Raw genomic sequence first — 27,056 nt, forward strand, 5'->3', positions numbered from 1 at the left:
TTTCTCGTTCTCTTTTTTATGGAATATTGCAGTATTTATTAAATTATTCATCTATTCACATTTTTATTACAAAAAATTTAAGAAAATTATGTGCCCTGATATTAACCAAAATAACTTCCCATCTCACCTGCAGTGCAATGACATCTCTTATGTTCTCTGATGACGCGTTTACTGGGATAACCTGTCACTCACATGAGATCACAGCAATAGCAAACCACAACAATCCAATCAAGTCATCTACATTTTTATGTTCAAGAAGCCAACTTCCATTTCATGCTGACTTTAAAAAAAATACCTTTTATACCCTCGACTATACAATAGTTTAGTGATTCATGTTACTCCTCCAGGTTAGCTTAGCCTAAATATGCAAAAAAACTTTTTTTTGCATTATAATTTTACAAAATTACATTTTGATTTTAAGGGTGCAAAATAAAAATATTCTGTTCACAAGAAATATTTACCTAGACTTTTTTTTTTTTTCGTTTCACATATTTCTCATGCATGAGACTTTATCTCAATTTATTTATTTAGTTTTATTAATATATTTTTGTTGTAAAAAAATTTATAAAATAAAATAATATTTGTTTATTGTTTGATTGTAAGGAAGTCAGCCCAACTTTTTCGGTTTCTACGATCCATAAATGTATTTCATCAAACACTTGCAGGGTGAAAGTTGTCACCTAGCACCCTGGGATGCTGTATTGCACACAAACATGGCGGAACCCATGGAGCTGCAGTTGCTCTGCTGGGGAGGCGACTGGGATCTGCCGTCAGTGCACACGGACTCCCTCGTCGTGCTGGTAACTACACGGGTTATGTTAACGCTTGTTTTAAATACATATTCACAATGCAATATTTAATCAAGAATGCCGATGCCTTTTTGGAGAAACCTGTCCTAGGGTCCGGGTAGCTTTATCCAGCACTGTCAAGTCACTTTGATAAATGAAATTGTCGCTAAATGAATACGCCAGTTCAGTTGTAAACTGATGCATCCGTTACTGTAGCTGTCATGCAGAAAGAATCTCGACTGAATTGCATTGCACTGGTTTGAGTGGTTGATGATAGTAAGCTAATATGTGTCGCACAGCTCCGGTTTTTATTTCTTGAAGGTCAGAGGAATAATGCTGATAGGATCTGAAGGGTATGGGATCTTTTTACTCGCTTTTCACTTAGAATAGAGATTATACAGTGCTTGTGTTTTGTGCTGTACTAGGCCTACAGCTTTTCTTGTTTGTTTTTGCAGCTGCTTAAATCCTGCGTTCTGATAACACTTTGCAAAAATGCATAATAAAAGTCCTAGTTCCACTATATAGCGCTAACGATGATTATCAATATTTAACCGTAAATCAGTCATCTATTCATCTGACATGTTTTTAATGTTCTTTTATAGGCTTATGCAAAGTTTGCTGGCGCAAAGCTTGCTGTAAAGCCTGTTGACTGGACGTGGAGGACCATTACAGGTCAGATAAAGGATTTTTTGTAGTCATGGTGTGAGAGCATGTTTAATGTAGGGAAAGTCTGGAATGTAGCCACGCGCATCCATAGTTTTCCAAATGTAATATTGTGAATGCCAAACATTGCTGAAGTGCGTAAAGGGGTGAGCAACTTTTTCTAATGTTAAGCTGCAGCTGTACATTTGTCTTTCCACAGCATCTGTGCCACAACTATATTATGAGGGATCCACAGTCACAGAACCAACACAAATTCTAAACTTCCTACGAAAACAGGTAGAAATTAATATCTGTTTACAGATTTGCTTCTTTTTGTGTAACATAAGCGGGGATATTTTACAGTTTGTCAGTCATTGTCGCAGAAGAACTCTGATGAATCCAGGACCCCGACGCAAAATTTATTTTGACAAGCTGACTGCACTTTATTACACAGCTTTACCTAATACATTCATGAACATAAAATATTTATTTCAATGTATTGATATGTGATTAGCTACAGTTTATTGTCTATATTTGGGCATTCAAAAATATTTGACCACAGAATTTCTCAACTAACTAATCGGAATCGAGTTTTCCAGAGAGCCAACTTTGTTTGTAAAGATTGGAATATACATACAAGTGTAAATTATAAAAAGTATCAGCATATCCCCCCTCCCCCCACCCAGATAGCAATGAACAAAAACAGGAAAAAAAGGAAAACAAATGCATGGTATATTTGTGACACCATTCAAAATCTTTTAATAAAGGTATAAATACAACAGTAAATTATAATTATAATGAAGGTCAGCAGTAAAAAAGAAATAATAATAAATAAAGAGTCAATAAAAATTTCCCGTAATCCACACAGAGTTTCAATGCCGACTATGAGTTGACAGCTAAGCAAGGGGCAGATACAATGGCTTACATCGCACTACTGGAGGAAAAGCTGCTTCCAGCACTGGTATTATATCTGCAATTCACATCCTGATTTAAAATTCCTGATCCTTATAATGATGATTGTATAAATAAAGTGTTGATTTGTGTTTTTAATTTGTAGCTGCACACATTCTGGGTGGACGCAGAGAACTATGCTAACCTGACCCGGCCCTGGTTTACGTCACATTCCCCGTTCCCCCTCAACTTCTTTGTACCGGGTCGACAGGCCAGTTTGGCTTTGTCTCGCATCTTACTGACCAAAGCAGAGTCGCCGTTGCTGAACATCACAGAGGTGGAGGGAAAGGTATGCGAAAACAGATCCATAATTATGTACGATCATAATTCTTACCTCAGTGACTGAGTCTCATGCATAGCATTTTCAACTTTTCAATGCCATGGTGAAATGGAAATGTCTGTGGTTGCGTTGTGAGATGGAAAACAGTTTCTCTCTCAGCCCTCATGAGTTAATCTGTGGATTGTAGAAACCAGAGGATCATGAAATATGTCACATAATGAATGTGCTATTGTAGTTATTCCATCCCTCATAATAATGAATATAAAAATTGTATGGTTAGTAATAGATTTTCTTTTAGATCTACAGTGAAGCCAAAGAGTGCCTGAACTTGCTCTCCCACAGACTTGGGAACTTCCGCTTCTTCTTTGGAGACACGTGAGTTTTTCATTTCTTTTATCCTATAATATTTATCAGCTCTTTAAAGGGATAGTTCACCCAAAAATAAAAATTGTCATCATTTACTCGTCTTTCTTTCTTTCTGTATGACTTTCATTGAACATAAAAGAAGATATTTTGAGAAATGTCTTAAGGCCCTGATTTACTCACAGCTAAGTTCTTTTTCAGTCTTCGCTTAGAGGTAAAAAAAGAAGTTCAAAATACCTGAGCAGCGTTGTACTGTTAGTGAACATCCCGACGCTGCTTAGAGCGGCGTTTAGATGAATATGCTAATATGTGCTCCATGCTTTTCTCTTTATAACAAAATAAACATATAAACACTACATTATAGCGATGTAGATATGTTTGCACGTGCTCTGCAATTTGGTCAGTAATGTCACGTTTATTTATATTGCACTTTATACAATAGATTGCTTTAAAGCAAGCAGCTTTGCAGTATTAAAGGCGTCCTATTATGCCTTTTACGGAGTCTTGATTTTGTTTAGGGGGTGTACTAGAATATGCTTTCATGCTTGATTGTTAAAAAATATATATATATATATTTTCACACATTTTACATTATTACAGCACCTCTCTCCCCAGTCTGGCGCGAACACGTCATTTATTTCCCGTTTCGATTAAGCCCCTCCTTCTGAAATATGAAATGTGCTTTGATTGGTTAGCTGGCCTAATGTGTTGTGATTGGGTCATTGTGATTTTGCCAAGTAAGACATGTTCCTGGATCAACATATTTTGTTGATCCTGGAATAACATTCCTGTCCCAAAATGTAGTCCTTCCCCTAAACCTAAACCTAACCCTACCCATATCTTTTCCCTAAAATCAGAGGGAAGTGATAGGTGAATAACACTGATGTTGAAGCACCTCACCCTGGTTCTAAACCTAAACTTGACCTAAACTGTAAACTTGTCCCTCAAATCTGATTGGTTGATTGGAAAGTTGTTCCAGGATCAACAAAGATTTTGATCCAGGAACATTTGGTACTTGGTGAAATCACGTTCACCTTGTGATTGACGTGTTCGGGAAATGTCACTCCCCTTCATAACCGCGAGCTCTACTCGGATGTAAATATTAAGGATGGCGTCAGTTTCAAACCAATTCAAGCTTGATTCAGACAAACAAAACCATGATTCATTTTCCTAAGGGGCAGTGAACAGTCTTACAAAAGCAAGAACTTACAAAAGCTAAAGTAAACACAATATAAACACTAATGTTGGCCATCAGGCGAGTGGAGCCAAACCGCTTTGCCCTTTGTTTACATTGAGGCAACAACATTAAACTTATAATTGGAACTGTTAATAGGAAACACAACTATAAATAATAAGACTTACTTACAAGTTGTGATCCACAAGCAACAGATTGTTCTGACAAAGTATAAACTGATGTGTTTCAGGAGAAGCTTTTGTGCGTAGCCTGCATTATACTCTCTTCATTTCTGGAAGCTGTCCTCCGTAAAATGTGCAGCACACAGACAAATGTTGGGGTTATAATGTTCAGGAACAGTGTTTAAAATAAATTTGTACCACTCTTAAGTTCGTCAGCCTTAGGAAGGTCAAACTAATGAGTTTTGGAAACAGGATGGAAAAAACAGGATCTCTTTGACATGGCGACAACACTGTCTTCTCTAACGCAGCTCAACCAGGCCTTGTCCCCTTTTTTTGCGTATTCCGTGGGCTGAGATTATTTATATGAGGAACATTGTGACTTCATGATCCGGAAAAAACGCGTTGTAGTCAAAACGAGTCGTTCGCTGTAGTTTTTGGAAAGTGGATTCTGTTAAATAAAATAAAACTTTCTTCTATTCCATTCGAATATATTGGGGCCTTTAGTGTTATGGTGTTGGAAGTCAATGACCTACAAAACAATTCTTTTAAATTGTAATAATATTTCACAATATAACTGTTTTTACTGTATTTTTGATTTTGAAAACATAAAAATCCTACTGACCCCAAACTTTTGTACAGTAGTGTATAACGTAGTTAAATGTAATCATCTTTGCATGTCAGCCTGAAGTTCACCATGTTTTCTATTTGCTAGGCCTACAAGCCTGGACGCCTTTGTATTTGGCCACATTGCCCCTCTTATTAAAGCCCCTCTACCCAGTGGGCAGCTTCAGAAGCACCTGAACCAACTTGATAACCTCTGCCAGTTCTGCAACACCATCCTTAAAAACTACTTTACCGATGCCACCACTGAGAAGAGAATGGACTGTAAGTAGTCACAGCCACAATAATACTATATTAATAACACAAAAAAATAGTATTGGTCCTGCTCTGCTCTCTTCTTTTTATTAGTTTATCTCAACTTCCATTTATTTGCTGTTGAATCATATAGAATTAAATCATTTAACCAGACATTCATGATTCATCACCTGTCCATTGCTTTCAACCCGAGACATTTGGCTCAAAGCAGATGCTGAAAGACAGTTTAATAACAGCATGGTCACTTATTTGAAGTGATTTGCTATGTCTCTTTGGCTGCACTCTGATTCTACTAATCTTTCTCCCATATGCGTAAAAACATCTGCTTTTCTCCAGAATCAGTGTCCTTTCCTCTTTTCTTTTCTGTATCTCTGCCCTCTCGCTAGGTTCACCAACGGCTACCCATGATCCTGTCGATGCAAACCTCCAGAAACTGACACAACTTGTTAACAAAGAGTCCAACCTTATTGAAAAGGTCTTGGCTGGATCTGCTCATTCACTTCTGAATTTAATGTCATTAGAAATTACAGTACATGGTCAAAAGTATGTGGATGCCCAAACAGTTTTTCCACTATGTATTGAAACATGCATGTTGGTATTTTCTCCTTTTTGGAAATTTATATACAAGAGCATAAGTGATGTCAGACACAAATATTGAGTGATGTGGTCTGGCTCACAGTTTATGTCCCAGTTCATCCTAAAGTTCAATGGGGTTCAAGGCTAGTCCAGGCCAGTCAAATGCGTCCAACTAGAACCGTTTATTCACTTGCTCTTTACACAGGGGCATTTCATGCTGAAACAGAAAATTCATTCAGCATTCTGCTGAAAATGTTTGTCATGAGATATAAAATGTGTATGATGTATAAAAACATTCACAATTATGACAGGAAAAGACTGTAATAGATCTAATAGGAAATTTCATGTAAATTTACAGTAAAATAGTTAAATATTTTGGGATGTGAAAAATAACTAGTCTTATCATTTACATTAACATAAATTAACAAAAAAATTACAAAAAAAACATAAATTGGCGTTCCCAGAATTCTCTGTGCCAGCTCACATAATTAGCCTAGAAACTATTTCTAGTTTCTAGGCTAATTATAACTAGTTTCTTTTTAGTTTTTTCTTATCAGTTATTTACATATCATTAGGGTTTTGTTACATCTTATGATGGTGTTTTGTATTTGTATTTGAGCTTGTAGAAAAGTTACTTGTGATGAACATTGATTCATCATATGTCTTTCTCTTTACCACTTGTGTTTTTAAGGTGTTTGTCTGCATATTATAAAGGTAAAAAACAAACAAACAAACAGATTTTAGTAATTTTAGTATATTAAATTAAAGTTCACCCAAAGAACAATTCTGTCATCATTTACTAATCCTCAAGATGTTCCAAACCAGTATGAATTTCTTTCTTCTGCTGAACACAAAAGAAGATATGCTGAAGAATATGGTTAACCAAATAGTTGATGGGCCCCATTGACTTCCATAGTATTCTTCAAAATATCTTCTTTGGAGCAGGTTTGGAAACACTTCAGGGTGAGTAAATGATGACAGACTTTTAATTTTTGGGTGAACTAACATTGGTTTAGCTAAGGAAATATATATATATATATATATATATATATATAATTTCCTTAGCTAAAACAATGTTAGTTCACCCCAAAATGTGTATATATATATATATATATATATATAAAAAAATGTTTCTTTCTTTTCTTTTTTTTTTCTTCAGTATGTTTAGTCTGTAAAACGTCTCCAGTTATGCATTTATGGTTCCCTGAGAAGGGGAACGAGACACTGCGTCCTCTAGGACACTATAAGGAATGCCTCAAACGTGACCGGTTTCTGAAGCATGTGTTCAAACAATGTCATTTGCCGACGACAATCCATGACGTCACTAACTATGCAACTGTGTACATAAAAGGGCACCTGTATTAGACAACACCAAATTTTTGTCTGAAGGACACAGGCAGGCCTTATGCATGGCAATGAGATGCAGTGTCTCGTTCCCCTTCTCAGGGAACCATGGTTACATGTGTAAGCTGAGACATTCCCTTTCGAATGGGAACTCGCACTGCGTCCTCTAGGACACTATGGGGAACAAATGCCCAAATGCTGAGGGAATGACTGCCTAATTGGCTGTGACAAGTCAAATTGGCTGTGACCGTACTCAGGTCTGCCACATACTGTCAGTGACACTATTCCCTACGGCCACCACCCAAGGTCTATAAAAGGTTTGTATTCAAGGTCACACTGTTAGTGACATCACGGACTGTTGTCGGCCAATGACATTGTCGCGTTTAAACGCGTGCTTCAGACACACGATCACACTGGAGGCGTTCCCCATAGTGTCCTATAGAGCAGGGGTGGGGAACGTCCGGCCCCCGGGCCATAACCGGCCCGCAAAACAGTTTGATGCGGCCCGCGAGTCAATTCCTCAAAAAAAAAAAAAAAAAAACTTCAGAAACAAAAATCTCTGCAATTACTTTTCCTGTGATAGAAAACACAAAATAGGCAAAGTGGCAAGCAGCACGAGTCGTGAGAGCAGGACGAGGCCAGTAGCGCGAGTGTTAATGAGTCACCTGCGCGCCGCACCGGTTTCAAGTTACGGATGAGCTTCGGGGGCGCGCGCGCCGTACCGGTTTCAAGGATCGGAACGAAGACAGCGGAGGACCAGACATGGACTTTGTGTGTGTGTGTGTGCAGACTAAATCACACGACTGTGTGTGTGTGTTGCGTGTGCGTGTGTGTGGTAGTCGTCCACGAGGGGCTGCTGCTTTTACTTTCGTTTTGTCATTTGCGTATTAAAGTGGAATGAGTGGCCGACTAAAAGTGGCCGACAGCAAGTAGAATGTGTGTCCAACTAAAAAAAAAAAAAATTTAACTATAAGCAACCCAATTTGTCTAGATCTGTATTATTTCCTTTGTATAATGAGCTTAAATATTTCTGCGCAGTCGTGTGAATTAGTCTGCTTGATTAACATTACTACAATGTATTCCTATTTAACTCTGATATGTAGCCTAAGGTCCTCGAATGTGTTTGAATATTTCACCAGCATCAGCCTTTTCACAGTTTGTATCACTCCGCTTGTCTGTGTTTGCACAACTTGCATCATTAGGCCAGTAATAGTGACAAGTGACTGTCTTTATGAGTGAACAATTGAAATTTAATTGAACTGATTTAATAGTGCCAAAAACATTGATTAACTCAAGAAAGAAACAAGTTGCTGAAACCAATCTTTAATGCTAAAAAGTTTACATCTATGCAAAATAATCCTTGAAAGATTTCTCATTTAAGGCCATGCCTGTTTGTAATATGTGGTTGTGTATTGTCAACAATAAGCAGAAACATTTTGCATTTCCATTTTGTAGTGTGGATCATTCATTTCAACATTTATCCTCATTCTCATGTTTAAGAATCTGTTATCTTGACAAATAATTTATGCTACTGCCCACTGACATGCTTTTAAAGCTATTGTCATCAAAAAATGTTGGCCTTCAAACACCTTAAAATGCACATATGTAGGTCAGAGAAGTCAAATTTTTCTCGGGGGAGCATGCCCCCGAACCCCCCTAACTACCTCACATTTGAATGTGTGTGTCCGTGTGGTAGTATGGCCTGGTGTGGCTACAGTGCCAGGACTGAATTTTTTAACCAGTCTGCCCCCTGCATATTGGCCTAAAATATACATTATTCTCTGTATCGAATCATGTTTTCTTGTTACCCACCCCCAGCCCCTGATGTTTCGGGCTCAGCCCCTGATGTTTTTAAAACCTAGAAACGCCCCTGCTCATTACAATGGCCCTTAAAGAATGTTAAAAAATTGTAAATGGCCCTTTATAGGAAAAAGGTTCCCCACCCCTGCTATAGAGGATGCAGTGCGAGTTCCCATTTGAATGGGAACTTAAAATGTTAATACCATATTTTTACAGTAAAGTTCTGCCAAACACAGCTAATGTTTGTTTAACGTAAATTTCACAGTTTTTTTGTTTTTAGTGTATGGCTGTATTCATAATTTTATTAACCTGCTGGTAATGCTGCTGAGATACAAACAAGAGGGTATCCGCATACTTTTGGTCATGTAATGAATCTCATAACCTATAAACATCTTCTTACACATCTTTTGGAATGGACACTTGTCCTGTGAGTCTTATCTTTATGTCTTTATGTCACAGATGGATGACAATCTTCGCAGCAGTCCGCAGCACAGACCGCACAGACATGAGGTCAAACCCTCGGCCATGGCCAGCGAGAGGAGCTCAACCTGAAAACCCTATCTAAGCACTGACTTTACCATTATTTATTTTTTTCCCATGGAAATTGAAATAATTTCCAAATCATATTTAAAATCTTACACACTGATGGGGTCATAATAAATGAATGCTAGTTTTTCATAATGAAGTTGCTGAAATGTTGGTTAACTTGGTTTGAGTGTCAGATTTTGTAATGCAACACCATAAAGGGCTTGTTAAATGGGCAGTCGTCATCTAATGTATATAAGAATCATTAGCACATGTGGCAACTACATAAATTCTTAAAAGGGAAATGCTGACAATTGATATCTTGCGAGTTGCGATACAAATTTTGTTTAAAGGAGATGTAGCTTTTAGTTCAGTTGCATTGCTCTTGCTCCTGGCTGTTTTTGGCTTTCTCTTCAAATAATAATTGTATAGGGAACTTTGAATGCACAAGCTTGCTTTCTAAATGCAAAGGCTTTATGAATAAGTTTTATGATGTTTTATTTTTTCAATCCTGCCCAAACACAATTACAGGTATATTATAAGCATTACGGTTTATAGACTTTCAGCTTTTATTTCATCATAGTGTTGTTTAAAATCAAATTAGGATTTTAAATTTGTTAATTTAAAGGTTCACAACAGTTACTTTAGTGCATATGGCAGGTGAAATATCATGCATGTATTGGCATTGTGCCTCATCACAGCATAACTTTCTATTATTTGAACTGATCTTTCCAGTTCTTTCACTTGATTATGTAACCTTCACATTCTTGACTTTTGATGCAAAGGGATCTTGAAATCTGATTGTGTGTACCGTGTATACATTTATTGTTCTTCAAATTCTTCGGGAGGTTTTGTACATGCAAGGAATGCCTTAAAAGTCAGTGCTGTGTCATGCCATCTCACGTGACTTTATTTTTGATGTAATCATTATTCATTGTCTCAAGAAATTGTATATTTCAAAATATATTAGTGTACAGCAATGTTCAAATATATGTATATATAAGTGCAAGAAAGTAAAATTCTTTGAAATAGACAAGTTAACATGTTTATCTTATTATGCTGATACATTTAGTTGTTTACACCAAATGTAAAACCCTCAATATTTTTTATTTGTATAGTGGAAAGTACATCCTGACGTAACTTAAGAACTCATTTATGCTCTTTGAATGAACAATACTAACATATTGCACAACTTTCCGTTCATTCATCATTTAAGTGTGACAGTAATAGAGAGACAGCTTGAGGGCTGCTATTTGGATGTCACATGGAAGCTATTACAACTCACCACTCCCCAAATATTCACATTCCCTCAACAAAATGGAAAGGACAGGAGATTTGCTGTCCCTTTTCCCCTGTCTTTACCAAATTAAAGAAATTAAAATTTCATCTATGACATACAGCTGGAGATATGACATACAGCCCTCTCGGGTTAATAATACAACGCATATATATATATATATATATATATATATATATATATATATATATATATATATATATGCATATATATATATATATTTATATATGGGGTCAGTATGATTTTTTTTTTTACTTTTATTTATACATCTTTACAATCAAATAAATGCTGTTTTTTAGAATTTTATTTTCATCAAAAAAATCCTGAAAAAAAAAACCATCACACTTTCCCAATAAAATTCCCAGCACAACTGTTTTCAACAATGATACTAATAAGAAATGTTTCTTGAGCAGCAGATCAGCATATTAGAATGATTTCTGAAGGATCATGTTACATTGAAGACTGGAGTAATGACTGCTTTGCCATTTTAATATATTACAATAGAAAACAGTTATTTTAAATTGTAATAATATTTCACAATATTATGGATTTTGCTGTAATTTTGATCAAATAAGTTCAACATAAGAGACATTTCAAAAACATTTAAAAAAATCGTAGACACCAAACTTTTGAACGGTATTGAACGATATACAGTATATATATAATCTTAATTCATCTATGATCTTAATTCTTTGTTTATTAAAACATTTGTAATGGTTAAACTTTTAAATCAATCCAGTCATTCTCAGAAATACAAATAAATACACAAGTAGACTAATTTATACCACTACTAATTATTCAACAACACTGAAATTGAAAAATTTGAAAGAATAATTTACAAAACAAAGTGCAATCCCTACAGTATGCAGCCATTAAAGATAACAAATATGGTTAACATTTATTTTCTCTTATGCAAGTGTTGATTTTGACTTTATAGCGTAGCTTTCAGAGTGAAAAATGACAATAAATAAATAAAAAAAATACACCCATGATACTCAAATTATCCATTGTAAGTGAAAACTAAAATCAGTCTATTCACTTTACTGCACTTTTACCTTTGGTTAGTTTTTGATTAAGTGAGATCCAGCAGAAACTGAAGGGAAATAACCTTTTTCCTACCAAATCATGAAAATAAACCAAGCCACAGAAATATATGAGGGAGAATTCAGCTATGAAAGTCTATTATTAGCTTTGGCAAAATCTGTTTCTCTGTAGCTTCCAAAAATAAATACACTGACACTGAATATAAATGTCTGCACATCAAGTGATCCAGGGGTGCATCATATATGACAAGCAACAAAACTGGTCGCATGCACTTTCTGTTTAATATATACAAAAACGACGCAACAGCTCCACAAAACTAGTTTCTGGAGGGATTTAAAAGCACAGCTTCAAAAACAGTCCATCCTTTCACAAAACGTAACATTTCTCATAATCTCTTCAATCACACCATATCAATAAACTGAGCAACTTTTCACGTGACAGCACAATATGGTTTCATTTCCTATTAAGAAAGATTCACTTGATTCATTTACTGTCGCACAACCAAACCCAGAGCACTGAGACTTGAGTCATGTAAACTAGCAGTGCTTAACAAACTCCGGCACCTCCATGGTCATTTTCAGCTCTAGATTCCCCGGCTGCTCTAGGACAAACACAGGGTGGCAGGGCTCTGTGAAAGTGTGCTGAAAAGTGCCCAAGAGCTGCCCGTTCTGAGCATTGAAGAAGAAGAGCCGACCCTGGCTGTAGTCCAACAGGGTGCCGATCCGCGCAGGCATGTCCACAACAAAGATGTCCGACTCCACACGGTCATGAAGTAGTTCAAATCTGCAGCTGGAGAGAACACGGGTTAATACAACACATTCAATATATCAAATAATGAACTTTCTATTCATCAAAGAATCCTGGAAAAAAAAATTGTTGCATCATGGATCAAATCAGCATACAGTATTAGAATGATTTCTAAAGGATCATTTGACAGTGAAGACTGGAGTAATGATACTGAAAATTCAGTTTTGCCATCACAGAAATAAATGACAGTAACACAACACAACATTACAGTTTTTACTGTATTTTTGATCAAATAAATGCAGCCTTGAGAGACTTCTTTCAAAAACATAAAACAATCTATTTTGAATGGTAGTGTATAAGCAATGTGAACATTGCTTCCATCAATACCCTTTTCTGAATAAAAAATAAATAAAATTTGTCATCCATTTATTCCACAATCAAAATGTCTGATAATAGGGACACTACTGATATTCAACTGGTCATGTGATCTCACCAGTTATGTAGAATAAAAGAGCTTTTTTTTCTAGGCCACAGAAATGCCTGCAGTCTTTATCTCAGATGTACAGGTACGTCACTTTTCTAAGTGTAAACCTTTGGGGAAAATGACTTGTTTTACCTTTAAAGTTCAACACTTTACAGTATTGTCAACAAAAAAAAACCTGATTTAAAAGACTTGGTTTCATTGAAAAGCATCTATTGTGCTCACATTTTGTGCAGATGTACTCCCAATGGCTGGGAATCGACAGGACCCTCTAACATCATACACAATATACAGTACCTTCATAGTAGTGGACCTGGGATTTTTAGAAGTAGGCCTACACAAGACCTTTTTTTCAAATACGTATTTAATGGAGACTGAGAGAACTTTTTTAATGAGAGAACAGATTTAATGAGAGATTTTTTTTTAATCTTTTTGAAGGCTCAAGTTAATTTCCCTCCCTGATTGCCAAGAAGCCTTAATTACAGTGTTTCCACAGTTTGGAATGCAGCTCCAAATGTCCTATAAGCTTATTTAAGATACTTAAGTTATTTAAATATTTAATAAACCAGTTTATTTAAACTGAAAAGAGCAGATTAAAAAAAAAATGTATGCTGGAAAGACTTTTAAATGTTACTGTTCAAAATGACCTTTGTATCTAATCCTTTTGGGAATAATGAAACACATGAACAAATACATCACATGAATGGTATACCTTATAGATGTAGGTACACAGTGCAGACACCAGGAGGCCCTGTTCTCCCCCAGCGTGCTGGTTAGTGATACAGTTTGATATGCGACACCGATGCGGTAGGCTTTGCACCTTGACACCTCTGTCTCCCAGTAATAATATCCAAGAGAAGGCAAAAGCTCACCCATAACAGCTGGACATCTAGGAACAAGTACCAAAAAAATTAGAACATGCATTTGCTGCAACTTAAGACATTTGTGAAACAGTATGTGGTGGATCACAAATCTGAAACCAAAACATGAACAGCATATGTTGTGCAATTAGACAATAAATGGTTGTTTATTCTGAATAAAACGACGTATCTACAGTGGTAGATTTGTAATGGTGATAGCTATTGCACTGAGGTACTTACTCTATGATTGAGGCCATTTTACTGTAGGTGTCTTGTGGGTATTCTACCGAGTTCCTGTCCTCTGAAACCTCCAGCACTGAGTTGGCCGTTTCACTGAGGAAGCGGAACTTTGTACCTTAACAAATAACAACATAGTCACCAAAAAAACACCACAAATAAAATGCAAGAATTTTGTTACAATTGCGATGCTGTCAAACTAGCTAAAGGTGTTTGTCAGATTGTTTGTTAGTGAAATTTCATGGGCAAGAAAAAGTCCATTGTCAATAGTGTAGAGATGGATGAAGAACGGCTCACACAGAAGTCACTTTCAAACCAAGCAGCTTTCTGTCGATCAACACGGCGAATCCATCTGACCGACTTAAAAAATCGGGAAATCTTTCACCCTCACACAAAATTTGCATGGATTCCTATTGCGATGACTGGATTTCGCCCCATGAAAACTCGCCGAGCAACAGGCACATGTGTCAGACTGATGATGTAATAGATGTGAATCTGACCTCTGGTTGAGATAAGGGCCGCCTCGCTCTGCTCACTGGCTCCTGCGGCATTCACTGATTTGATGTAGAAGAGGTAATTTTCATTGGGCTGAAGGAGGACCCTCTGCTCATAGCCTTTTATCCCTGATATGGATCTGTGTATGGAGAGACTGTTTTCAATAAGTGCAGTTTTACCCTCTGTAATGCTCTGATGTGCACCCTTGAGGAATCATGGGAAACTGTTCAATGGATTCAGTGAACAAGCTCTAAGTGAAATATGAACATTAAATGCTACTGATGGCAATTCATGAGTATATTTAATACCATAGAGAAGACTTTTGGTGTAAACATTTTTAAAATATACATTTCAACAATAAAGTCAGAATAAACTGGAAATTGGGACCAATTTTTCTTCACTAATGTGACGAAATATCTGAAAGAAATGGTTGCTCGTTAATGTTTTTGATTAAAGAGGTCCTATTAAGCTTTTTTACATTTTCAACTTTATTTACTCTGTTTATTGCTGTTTGAGCATAAAAACAGTCTGCAAAGTTACAAAGCACAAAGTCCACTCCAAAGGGAGTTATTTTCTACATCAGTAAGCACTGTTTCTGAACTCTCTGAAACGCCTCGATTGTAGTCTTGAGTTTTCTTCCAAAAACACACACATCACAATATCCCTCTTTTAAATAATTCCCTCCCAAAGCATATGCAAAAAAAGTGGGCGAGGCCTGGATGAATTGCATTAGTAGTGTGTTGAAACTCATGGACTGAATCCGAAATCGCCCGTATACCCTCAATAGGGCATTATTTGAGGGGACAGTCATTTGTAGTGGTGTGCGTTTTGAAACCATAGTGGACGTTATTGAGTGCACTTATTCAATCCCACATTGCACCGCAATAACGAGTGAACAACCGATGTTCGCTCAACGGCTGTCCGAATTCGCTCACTCCTTTTCATTCACTCCTTCAAGTGAACAGTATTAGTGGACTAACGTAGGTAATAGTGAAGGGCAATTCAGCCATGGTTATGGTAAGGGGCGTGACATTTCCAAAACCTGCTCAAAGTGGTTGACCAATCACAACACACTGGTCCAGCCGACCAATCAGAGCAGATTGCGCTTTTTGGAAGATAAAATAAAATAAAATAAAATCTTTTTTAAATTATTTCATGGGAACTTTAAAATAAAAAAGTTACCATAACACTATTTAACAAAACATGAAAAAAAGATGGTTTTCTCTTGACCCCTAGTGCTGTTTCTGCTTGTACAGAGAGCTGGTTAACTGTACCTGAGTCCCTCTCTCTCGCATGCATACTGGCGGCAATACTCCAGTGTGAAGCAGTCTACAGCACTGGGCTGAACGGAGCTCCAACGCAGCGTGGCCGTGTCCCACAGCACTGTGCACTGTTCTGTCTGGATCACCGGGACAGAGGGGGCTAGAGAGAACATGGTGAGCTGAGTTACTTTTCAGACACTGACTAACAGATAATCCCAAGTTTATTCAGCTAAATGTGAATATGTGATTGTGAACCATATTTAATCTGGATTGAAAACACATACACTGTGGAATTCGCATTCCATGTCAGTGATCTTGTAAAGAGGCTATACATGGTCATCTCATTATGTATTGATATATTATGACACACAGCATGATCTCTTGCTCTCACAGACATCATGCGAGTCAGAGGGGATTTGCACAGAGAGTAACTAACCGGTTCTGAAGGGCAGTCTCTCACTCGGCATGCTGCAGCCTGTGTAGTTCACCGCCATCACCCACACTTTATAACACTTATCCGGTTCCAGCTCTTCTAGATTACAGTAGCTCTCCTTCACAGTCACCCTGTACTCCTCTGAGATAGCTGCAGATTCAATTACATTTAACACACTTTAACTGAAGCATGTGGCTCATCTGAGCATCCCTTTGACATACTTTTACATACTAATAAGTGTTTGTAGTACTGTCAGATTGGAGAAAAAAAATTGTGTGAATGTTAAAGGAATAGTTTGTGGACTATATATTTCGAACAATGTTTCAACTGATTTGATCCATAAAATGAAAGTCAGTGCGGTCCAAAACAACATTGGACCGAGTTCCACAGAAGTAAGTAAGTAATATAGATTTGGCGACATGATGGTGAGTAAATGATTTTAACAGTTTAAGCACTTAACCCACAATTGCAAGGATGTTTTATACTGATAATATTAACATAGTAATAGTAACTGACAAAGTAAAAATATTAAGAATATATGCCATTCTATAATTCTATATACAGTGCTGGGTAGATTACTTACAAACAATACAAATTACATGATGAAAACTGCAGTTAGTAACATAATCTATTACATTACACATTTTCGGTAATATAATCAGATTACTTTCTGACTACTTTTGAGCTAACTCATTTATCACATTGATTTTGAATATAATAATCTTGTAGCATATTAATATAATAATGCAAAGAGCAAAAGAAAAATGTATTTCACTTTTTGTTAGCAACAATGTGAAGTGCATTTAAAATACGTCAGGTTTTCATAAATGATTGAAAAGCTAATAATGAATTAAATCTTGAAAATGTTAAATAAAAATAAAAAATAAAAATAAAACACTTACTAAAAAATATTGTACTTGTTTATGCTGTGTAGCCTCTCAATTGTCCATGTAATTACAGCTGCCTAACTAGTGGCCATTCTTGTGTGTGCAATTCCACAAAAGTAGAAGACTATTCCAAAATAGAAGACTTTCCGAACATACAGTTTACAAGCAATAGGATTTTGTTTTTTGTATGAGAATTAGGAAGAATCATTTAATTATGATTCGTAGATGTAATCAACAAAAAGTAACTGTGGTCTGATTACATGTATTTTAAAATGTAATATAATCTAATTACAAACATTTAATTTTAGGAATCAGATTATGTAATCCAGATTACATATAATCAGTTACTACCCAGCACTGACTATATATAACATTCAAATCAAAAGTTTGGGGTCAGTAAGATTTTTTATTTTATTATTTTTTTAAAGAAATGAATACTTTCATTCAGCATGAATGTATTAAATTGATTATAAGTGACAGTAAAAACATTTATGTTACTAATTTCTTTTTATTTAAGATAATACTATTTTTATATATATATACAGTATATTCATCACAGAATCTTGAAAATGGCTGCTGAAAATTCAACTTTGCCATCACAGGAAAAAACATTAGAGACTTCTTTAAAAATATCTTCCCAACCCCAAACGTTTGAACTGTAGTGTATTATCTGTTTTCAGTATGGATGTTAAAACCCTGCTCTCCCCTCTAGCCTTACCTCCTTGCGGCTCTTCCATGCAGTAGACTTGGAAGCAGTCAATAATGTCATCCTCATTGACTCTCCAATACACAGTGACGGAAGTGCTGGTTGCAGAATTGGCCTCTTGAGGCTGGAGATGTGGGTTTTGAGGCACTACAAAATGAGTGATAATTCAAGTCAGCAAAACGTGAAGGGTGTTTATCTGCAATGGAAATCTTAGCTGAGGCGCACCTGGAATAGCTTGTCTGTTTTTCCTCTCATTGCCTGATTTGCCCTTGGCATAGTCCTCAAAAACCAGCAGCCCTCGTGGACCAAGTTCAAGTGACATGGTGGATTCCAAAGCTGTATTCAACCTAATTAAAAAATAAATGGAAGGGTCACTGGAAGAAAAAACAGCTTATCACAATATTTTCATCATGTGTAAAAACCCCATGTTGTAAATTATTTGATTTCTATTCATTTAAAGGCTACAAACACTTGATTTAAACATTGTTTTGAACACACCAAACTCAACAAGGCAACTAAAACAAGCTTCATCAAGCTTTTATTCTGATTAAATAAATATGCAGATCATTTTTGAAGTATTGTAATTAGCATTCAATGTTAGGAAAGCCATTGGATGCAACATAAATTCAAGCCATTCAGTTACCTCATATTGATATCTTTTGATGACTGAAAAGGGGTGAAAAAATAGCTTGATTAGACTAAAATATCCATTCTAGATAGTTCATCTCTCTTAACAAATCTTAGCTAAGCACTTTAAAAATGCTTCCCAAAGCAACTATGCCCTTGGACAAAATCAATACATTAATACTAATCTTAATGCGTGACCTACTTTAAGCGAGTAACTAACACACAAATGAGGAAAGCCTCACAGAGAGAAACTTGAGTGGGTCCGTCTCTTCCTCCTCCTTAGCCGTCATCTCCATAGTCTCCTTGGCCTTGTCGATATTCTCCTGGAACGACACAATCTGGTCGTACAGCTGCTCCAGTTTGGCCTTTTTCTCCTCCTCCATGGCCTGAGACATCTCATTATACTGATCCATCACCAGCTTCACCACCTCCTCATTGTGCTCCTTTATGATCTTCTCACAATCATTAAAGTTCTCCTGCGGGAACAGCACAATAAAGCTACACATTAGTTCTCAGTAACCTTTCTCACTTTAATAGCATCCCCCAGCTGACAGTGCACTAACGTAAGCACTACAAAACTCTCACTCCAGATTTTTGGGAGAGCAATATTCACCTTCATGATGCTAAGATTCTGTGGGTGGTTGCCAGGACATTGCTACTCATTTTCTAGGGCAGTCACAACCATTTTGACCTGATGTGTATGATCTTTTGGTCTCTGGATGCGATTTTATTTATTTTTTTAGGTATTTTGATGTAATGCTTATTCATGCAAAATTGATGCAATGCATATTTTTGAGTTAGGAACAATGCGTTTAATTTGTTAAATAACGTGTTATGCATTAAAATTCATTTTTGGATTTTTTTTTATTCAGGTGGTACAACCAAATATTTGTGTGTGTATATATATATTAGGGCTGGGGGAATTAACGCGTTAATCTTTGCGATTAATTTGAGATGTTTAACGCGTTAAAAAAAAAATAACGCAAATAACGCAGCACTTTTTAATTTTTTGCCTCGTTTTAATGATTTCCTGTTGCGGCTGCTATTGAAAAGGCTGAAAATATGCCGTCCCGCCCCTCCGTGTTCGGCGATCAGGCTTCATTCTCACGCAGCTTTCATGAGCGGGTCTTTTCCGTTCCGTGTGCGCTGCGCTCTCCGTGAGTGTGTGTGTGTCGGCACGCTGCTGCGCTCTCTGCTCTGTCGTTAACGGCCCAAACGCTCCAATCATGTACCGATCACGCACTGGAAAAGCAAAGTCCGCTCAAGTAACGTGAAATTTCTCAGTAGTAAAATTCCCGTTTGCAATAGCTCTACTAAGCTGGTATAGTCATGCTGGGCAACAATGGTAAAATGACCTGCTTTGATAATAGCTTTGTAGGACTATGTTTAATTTTTTAAAAGAAAAGAAGAAATCTGTTAAATTGATTATGTTGATTGATTATTGAAAAAGAATAATATATTGATATATTGATGTTTAATATTATTTTAATATAGGGCTATTTTCTGTTCCTTTTTTTCCCTGTGTAAATACATTTAATTAGGTGATTCTAAGTTTAAATATTGATGATTACAAGCTAGGGGGAAATGCAATTAATTACAATTAATTACAGCATTAATTAATTAGTTCAAAAAATTTTTATCGATTCCCAGCCCTGTATAGTGTCTACAGTGCCTAACTCATTACTATTTTGTGGTTGTTTTTATTCATATTAATTTAGAATTATTTCATTCTAGTGGCCAGGTATTTAGTATCTTTAGCATCCAATTTTACTTTTAAATAATCATACAAGTATACCGGTAAATGCATTAAATACTATTTACAATCTAGTTTTCAGCCATTTGTTCACTTTGACCAATTAGTTGGTTTAAATCAAGAATTTACATGGTTGTACAACCTGATGAATACAAGTCATGTCACCTGACAACATTAATAATGACAGGGAAAAAACATTTTTACATTTCAATTACATATAAAAAATAAAATACAAGTGTAGTCATCAGTCTCTATTCAAGTAAAAGTAGTAAATTGATCAAAATCTGAATAAATCACGTCATCACATTCGGAACATGGGAACTGGAATAGGCTACAGTGCAATTTATTGGTTAGATACACTGTAATCGATGTAATCGACCTGACATTTGGGGGTTTAAGATACCAAAACATAAATAATACTATTTTATAATGTACTAGAAATTAAATAGATAGAATAGATTTTATAGAATAAAGTGATACATGTCATAAATGTATCACATTATTTATAAGGAAATAATGCACTTGGACACAAAAATATGCATGCCATGTCACTGACCCAAATATAAGTCTATTGTCTTTATAGCCAACCGAGCTAAAACAACATTCGGTACAGGATATGTTCCGTATGTGTAAATGAATGCATAATAATGCAAATACCTCCACTGTGTTGTATGCCAGTTCAAGCTCAGATACAAAGTCTTCAATATTCTCTGATCTTCCTTGTAAAACTGATATCAGTTCACTCAGCTGATTCTGAAAAAAATCACATAGAAAGTTACATTAGACAGACAGCATGAAATATTTTGAGGTGCAGAACACAATGCAAATTACACAAAATAATTAACATTTATATTGAACGGCTGAGCACAAACTCCTATTTCTTTCATACTTGCAAATATTATTTTGTTTTTTTCCTTTGTATTTTTCCTACTTGCAAATATCAAATCACATTGGTGCAGTCCTGGAATAAACTGCATCATGGAAACAGCTGTCTACTTTCAGCTCTTGCAATGAGTCAGTCGGTTCTGACTCATCTGTTATGAATGCTGTCAAAGGCCAATAAAGTAAACAATCTCTCCATTTGTCTCAACCTGATTTATACTCAAATATTCTTGTGAAGTCAACACATATGGTTTTAAATTAAATGGTTTTTACAACTGATTATGTGTTTTTTGTCATTTGGTTATATTAGACACTGGATGAGTCCTTCTGTAAACACATTGGCAATCAGTGACAAGCTCCCTAAACAGGCCAGCAGTGAAAGATCAGATGTCAAGCTGATGTCAGGAAATCATGTCTTAGCACACTCTTTCAAAGCACAGGGAGCTTAACTTACCTTAACACTGTCATAGGCCTCATCCAAAGAGGCCATCTCATGGTTTTGATGCTCAGCCTCACTCAGCAGTACTGGACAACGGCAAACAAGGCAGAACGCATCCATTGGTTGAATTTCAAGTTCCTCTTGATGCTCATATTCCGCCATTTGTGCAATATCCAAATCCTCAACAAATTCAAAGCCTTTTTCCAGAGTTTGATCTGAAAGTCGAACATTTTTTTCACAGTGCCCATCCTCAGCTAAAGCTTGTTCAGACTGTCTTGCCTCTTGTTCGGTGACCATCTCATAACCAAGTTCCTCTGCAATTTCCTGCTGCACATCTGGGTCGCAGCTCAAGGTCGACAGGTCCTCTTGAGGTGTAAAACTTCGCAATTGTGAGAAGACACCTTTATCCCTACTTAGGCTTCCTCCTCTATGTATATCTTCATACATTTTGTCACTATCCTCTGGCTCTAAAGGTGAGACTCTCATTGCTGAGGGGTCATCTTCATCAACTGGAGGAGGCGAAATGGGCTCTGGTAGGTCTGTTATATCTTCAATCTGTGTTTTCTTTGCTTCCTCTAATGTTTTTGTTGATGTTAGAGTTAACATCTTATTCTCAATATCTGTCCAACTAATGGCTGATTCTTTGACTGGGATCTCTCTGGTTAATATGGTCAAGTCATTTATTTCACTATATTCTTCTACCTGTTCCTCCTTTGTTGGTACAACAGCTGACAGTCTTACTTTTGATAAGTCCTCTACGTTGTCTGTTACTTTTATCTCTTCCGTGCTTTCTCGAGCAAATGCCTCCATGTCATTAGCTAACAATATGCTATATTCTTGCCTTGAATTAATCATTTGATTCATCTCTGTTGTCACTCTTTTCTCAGAAGGTATCTCGTCCTGAACGGGCTCATTTGTGGTGTCAACCTTCTCATTTGCTTCCTCTGTAACATCCACCTTGATTTCCTCAACTTTTTCATGTTTTTCTGCAACCACAGGTTCTTCAATCTTTGGTATGTCAACATGTTCTTTTTGCTTTTCCAGCCTTTGCTCAAGCAATGGAGCCTCATTTGTAGGCCTATCTGTACCTGTGCCCTCTTTGGCGTTCTTGTTTGTTGCTATGAATTCATTGTGTAATTCTGGATTCATTTTCTCCTGGCTTGTAATCTCAGGTTTAGTCTGAAGCTCAATGTTTGCTGTATCTGTTTCACTTGGATGTGATTGCTCTAATGAGCTCTGAATAGAAGTAAATTTAGACTCTGGCTTTATTTCAATTTCTGTTAACACATCTGTTGTACCAATATGAGCCTCAACCTCTTGCGCTGCACCAATTTTGTCAATTACTTGCTCTTGTTTTTCCTTCTTGGGAATTATACCTTCGTTCACTTTATTCTCAATCACAGCAAGTATTTCTCCATTTTCATGGACTTTAGAGTCATTTTCTAAAGATTTTGCAGAAAGTTTAACTTCAGTAGCATTTGCTGTAATTGTTTCAGTCTCTTCTAAAGGCTTGACTTCTTTCTCTACTTTTGAAGGTTCTTCAGTTTTTGGAGGTTCTGTTTTATCTAACAGAGGTTCTTTGAGAATGACAACCCTCTGAGAAATTATTTCTGGTTCTTCTCTTTTTAATATTTCAGTAATGAGTTTATCGACCCCTGGGGTTAGATTTTGCTCTAAAATTTTGCCTTGTGTCTTGGTTTTATTTTTCTCTACTTTGTCATTTTTAGTAATAGTACTTGTTTCCTGAATGTCAGCAATGGCATCAGCTACTTCATGACGTCTATCCACACTGCCCTCAGAAACACCAATGTTTTCAACAGCATGTGGTATATCGGACTGAATTTTCTCAGAGCTCTTTGTTACAGACATCATTTTAAATTCATCTTTAGTTTTAATAACATCTTCATGCGCTAACCCCCCAGGCACTTGAATATGAGCAGTCAGACTTATTTGTTCCTGTTCACTGCGATCTACTTCACTGGTGGTTTTGCATTCTGGCTCAAGGACTTGATCCATTTGAGGTTGTGTGTCACTGAGGTCACCTTTAGTTGTGATACTGTCCTTGATAATGACAGTGACATCACATTGCTTTTCATTTTCCCTTCTATGCTTTGCAACCAGGTCGTCTGATGTGACCTTTCCTGTAATGATAATTTCCACCTCTGGTTGGATTTCTGGAGCACAGTGTCCCTCTGAACAACATCCTGTGGACTCACACTGTGCTTCACCTTCAATTTTATCTTGCACACGTGGTTGATCGACAGTTACTTCATCATTTTCTTCTTGTGCTCTATCTAAACATCCAGTAAGTTCAAATTTACTTTGTGACCATGCTAATTTCCCCCCATCTTCCTTCTCTTTGGCCTCAGGTACATTAGCAACCACGGGTGTTTCATCCTTCAGTATGAATTTCTCCAGATATCCATCTGCATCATCAGAATCAGAGTATCTCCTTTTGAAAGACCGTTCTGAAACAACACTCTCCGCATCTGAGAAGTCGTCTTCTTTCTTCCGGTCTCCTACTGTGTCCTCATAAAGGTCTGAGTAATGGAAGGACATTGCTCGTGGTTCCTCAAGAAGGACAAGATCTATGATCTTTGGTGGTCCGGTAGGGAGGTATACAGGTGTGAGGATGCATTCCTGACTCCCAAATAAGACTGATCCACTCTCTTTAAGAGATTTAGAGCTCTCTTTTGCTGTACTTCCAACTCTGCCCTCACACTCTTGGGGAGGCTCAGCATTCAAATCATTTCCATAAAACACTTCATCAAGATGCTCATCTGCAATTTCAACATCACTGATGAATACAAAGGAATCATCATCAACAGCTTCATCTACTTTTGGTTTCTCGAGTTTCTCTTGAGGTTCCTCCGGCTGGACAGTCACTTCTGGTTCAAGTTTTTCCATCAGTGTAGTGCCATCACTAGGTGCCTGCTCATCTAACAGTGTGAATTTTTCAAGGTAGTCCATATGAGTTTCATCCTTTTTGAGCTGTTTGTCAGTAAAGATCTGGGATGAATCCTTCAAGCTTTCATTTTGCTTTATTTCCTCAATGTCTATCTTCACAGGACAACTGTTTGTAGCTACAGGTTCATGCTTATGTTTGGATTTTATCTTTGGGGTATTATCCAAGTAGGCTAAATTCTCCACCAGTTCAGTGCTATCTTCCTCATCTACTGTAGAAAGCTTTGATGGTACAACAATATTGAGTATTTCAAAACCATCTGATATCAAACTAAAAAGATCTTGATCCTTGCTTCCTGCAGACATACTATCCTCATTGCTTTCAGACCTGATATTCGGCACTGACACCTCAATCATTGCCGGTCTTTCCTCACCTATCCGACTTTTTGGCAGTCTGGAGCTTGGCTTTTTAAACCTGTCACCCAGCTTGCCTCTGCTGCTTGTTTTTTTCCTCTTTATTCTGTCTTCATCCATTATGATCACAATATTCCCCTGTGTTCCAGAACCTTCCATGCTGTATTGTTCAGATGGAGAGCTTCCTTCTGAAGCCCATGGTGTTGAGCATCTACTGGAAGCCGTCTCCCATACTATCCCACTGTCCTCGCTCTGTACCGTCACCATAGAGAAGGATGGGTCAACCATCAGACACTGGAGTTTAGGCTTCACTGATGGATCCTGCATAACTTCCTTTAAACTAAACAAAAAGATTTAGAAACAGGTATGGTTCAACAAAGCAATGTAGTATAGAATACTGCAGTCTATGTCTAACTTTGTATGTTTAGTGTTTAAGTAATGATGTTTGGAAGTTAAAGGGATAGTTCACCCAAATATGAAAATTCAGTCATCATTTACTCACCCTCAAGTTGTTCTAAAGTAAACCATGAAAATATATTTTGAAGATTGTCGGTAACTAAACAGTTTATGGGCCTCATTGACTTCCATAGTATGTTTTTTCCCATACTATGAAAGTCAATGGGGCCCATCAACTGTTTGGTTACCCATATCCTTCAAAATATCTTCTTTTGTGTTCAGCAGAAGACAGAAATTCATACAGGTTTAGAACAACTTGAGGGTGAGTAAATGATGACAGAATAAAACATTTTGGGTAAACTATATCCCTTAAAAGCATCAGTTATGTAAAGTTAAGAACAATTAGTAGAAGGAAGCATGCAGGAGAAAGAATATCTGCTTATTACAGACTTGAGAGTGGATTTATCAACACCTATCAAAAACTGAACATAGTTTTTTTTTATATATAAAAATAAATAATAAGTTTGCAAACTTTTTTGTGGCTACTTAAATGGTGTTTGCGAATATATTGTATATTTACAAAAATAAATAAACGTATTTGATACATATGCAAAAAGAGTATTTTTGTGTAACTTTTTGTTCAAACCTTTTGGGTGTAACTGTTACAGTTAATCACCCAAATTAGGTGGTGACAATGAGGGAAATAACATTCATATAAAGACCTAGGAGTAAACATCATTAATCCCACATTTTATAACTATAAAGCGCCCGTGGCAAACTACCTTTTATGAAGTTCCTCAATCTCATCTTCGTCGTCGAATTTGATTATTCCTGGCCTGTCCTGCAATTCCCCCATCTCTGGCTCTGCCCCCTCACATTCCCCTTTCACAGCACGATCCATTTTGATAATCGAAATATGTTGGTGTTATTTTAAAATAATAAACGGTCTTGGCTAGTAACGTTACAGCTTCGTGTTGGGATCATGTCTCGTTGGGTCCAGTTCGTCTTACTCAGCGGCTGCTGTAAATAGATTACAAATATTCCTGTACACAAGGCTGCGCACTTAGAAAACAGTCGCCGTTATCCCCGTTCTTTGAAGCCCGAGTTAAGGATATTGTCCAATATATTTCATTTCCTTTGTCAACTTCTAAGCAGTAGCACATCGTTGACCATGTCCAGAACAGTAAAGCTTGCATGAAACTACAGTGTCCTCTGTAATATGACACGCAGAGAACACCGCCATGTCCATGAGGGACAGGAGTGGAGGACTCGGGCCACCGTAGTGTCGGTTTCCTTTGGCTGTGCTAATTTTACTCTCTAACCCCCCAAGCAGCCATATCAACGTTCTTAAACTCATATCATGCTATGCATCGAGAATAATAACCCATTAATCGATGCTGCACTACATTCAAAACATAAATCACATTTGCTTGCCGTTGAAAGTGTTACTTTAAGCTAAACTGATCCACGCAGAAACCTATCCAGTTCAAAAGTAGCCTACTCAATTGACCAATACAATTCTCTGAACATATTGAAGATGCATTCTGATTTGGTCATAAAAAGAATTTACCTTAAAATAGGAAATTTAGAGGTTTTAACAGTTCTACATAAAATCGCTTTCTCATTTCTCTATTTGAATTTAACAATAGCAACAAAAAACAAAAAAACAAAAGAGAGAGAAATAGAAGAAC

At 36.8% G+C, this 27,056-nt stretch overlaps 2 protein-coding genes across 3 annotated transcripts; one reads left to right on the top strand and one right to left on the bottom strand.

Annotated features, from left to right (window-relative positions):
- Nucleotides 1-680: 680 nt before the first annotated feature.
- Nucleotides 681-10,537, top strand: mtx3 (metaxin 3). Of its 2 annotated transcripts, XM_082168694.1 has the most exons (9): nucleotides 681-800; nucleotides 1,391-1,460; nucleotides 1,651-1,727; nucleotides 2,299-2,391; nucleotides 2,488-2,670; nucleotides 2,960-3,036; nucleotides 5,093-5,265; nucleotides 5,643-5,731; nucleotides 9,436-10,537. In XM_082168694.1, exons 1-9 carry the CDS (start codon nucleotides 714-716, stop codon nucleotides 9,526-9,528), a joined length of 942 nt encoding a protein of 313 aa, XP_082024820.1. In that variant the 5' UTR covers nucleotides 681-713; the 3' UTR covers nucleotides 9,529-10,537. The 2 variants fall into 2 exon arrangements, with proteins under 2 accessions (XP_082024820.1, XP_082024821.1); XM_082168695.1 differs by lacking the exon at nucleotides 5,643-5,731.
- Nucleotides 10,538-11,084: 547 nt separating this feature from the next.
- cmya5 (cardiomyopathy associated 5) lies at nucleotides 11,085-26,943 on the bottom strand. Its single transcript, XM_082168650.1, has 13 exons — nucleotides 26,148-26,943; nucleotides 21,667-25,309; nucleotides 20,988-21,083; nucleotides 18,820-19,053; nucleotides 18,594-18,616; nucleotides 18,176-18,297; nucleotides 17,963-18,097; nucleotides 16,361-16,507; nucleotides 15,937-16,084; nucleotides 14,668-14,801; nucleotides 14,171-14,285; nucleotides 13,783-13,959; nucleotides 11,085-12,631 (listed from the first exon to the last, which is right to left on the bottom strand). Exons 1-13 carry the CDS (start codon nucleotides 26,264-26,266, stop codon nucleotides 12,379-12,381), a joined length of 5,346 nt encoding a protein of 1,781 aa, XP_082024776.1. The 5' UTR covers nucleotides 26,267-26,943; the 3' UTR covers nucleotides 11,085-12,378.
- Between the last annotated feature and the right edge of the window lie 113 nt (nucleotides 26,944-27,056).

The sequence above is a fragment of the Leuciscus leuciscus genome, assembly GCF_965113295.1.
Source record: "Leuciscus leuciscus genome assembly, chromosome: 5".
In the NCBI taxonomy this organism is placed as follows: domain Eukaryota; kingdom Metazoa; phylum Chordata; class Actinopteri; order Cypriniformes; family Leuciscidae; genus Leuciscus; species Leuciscus leuciscus.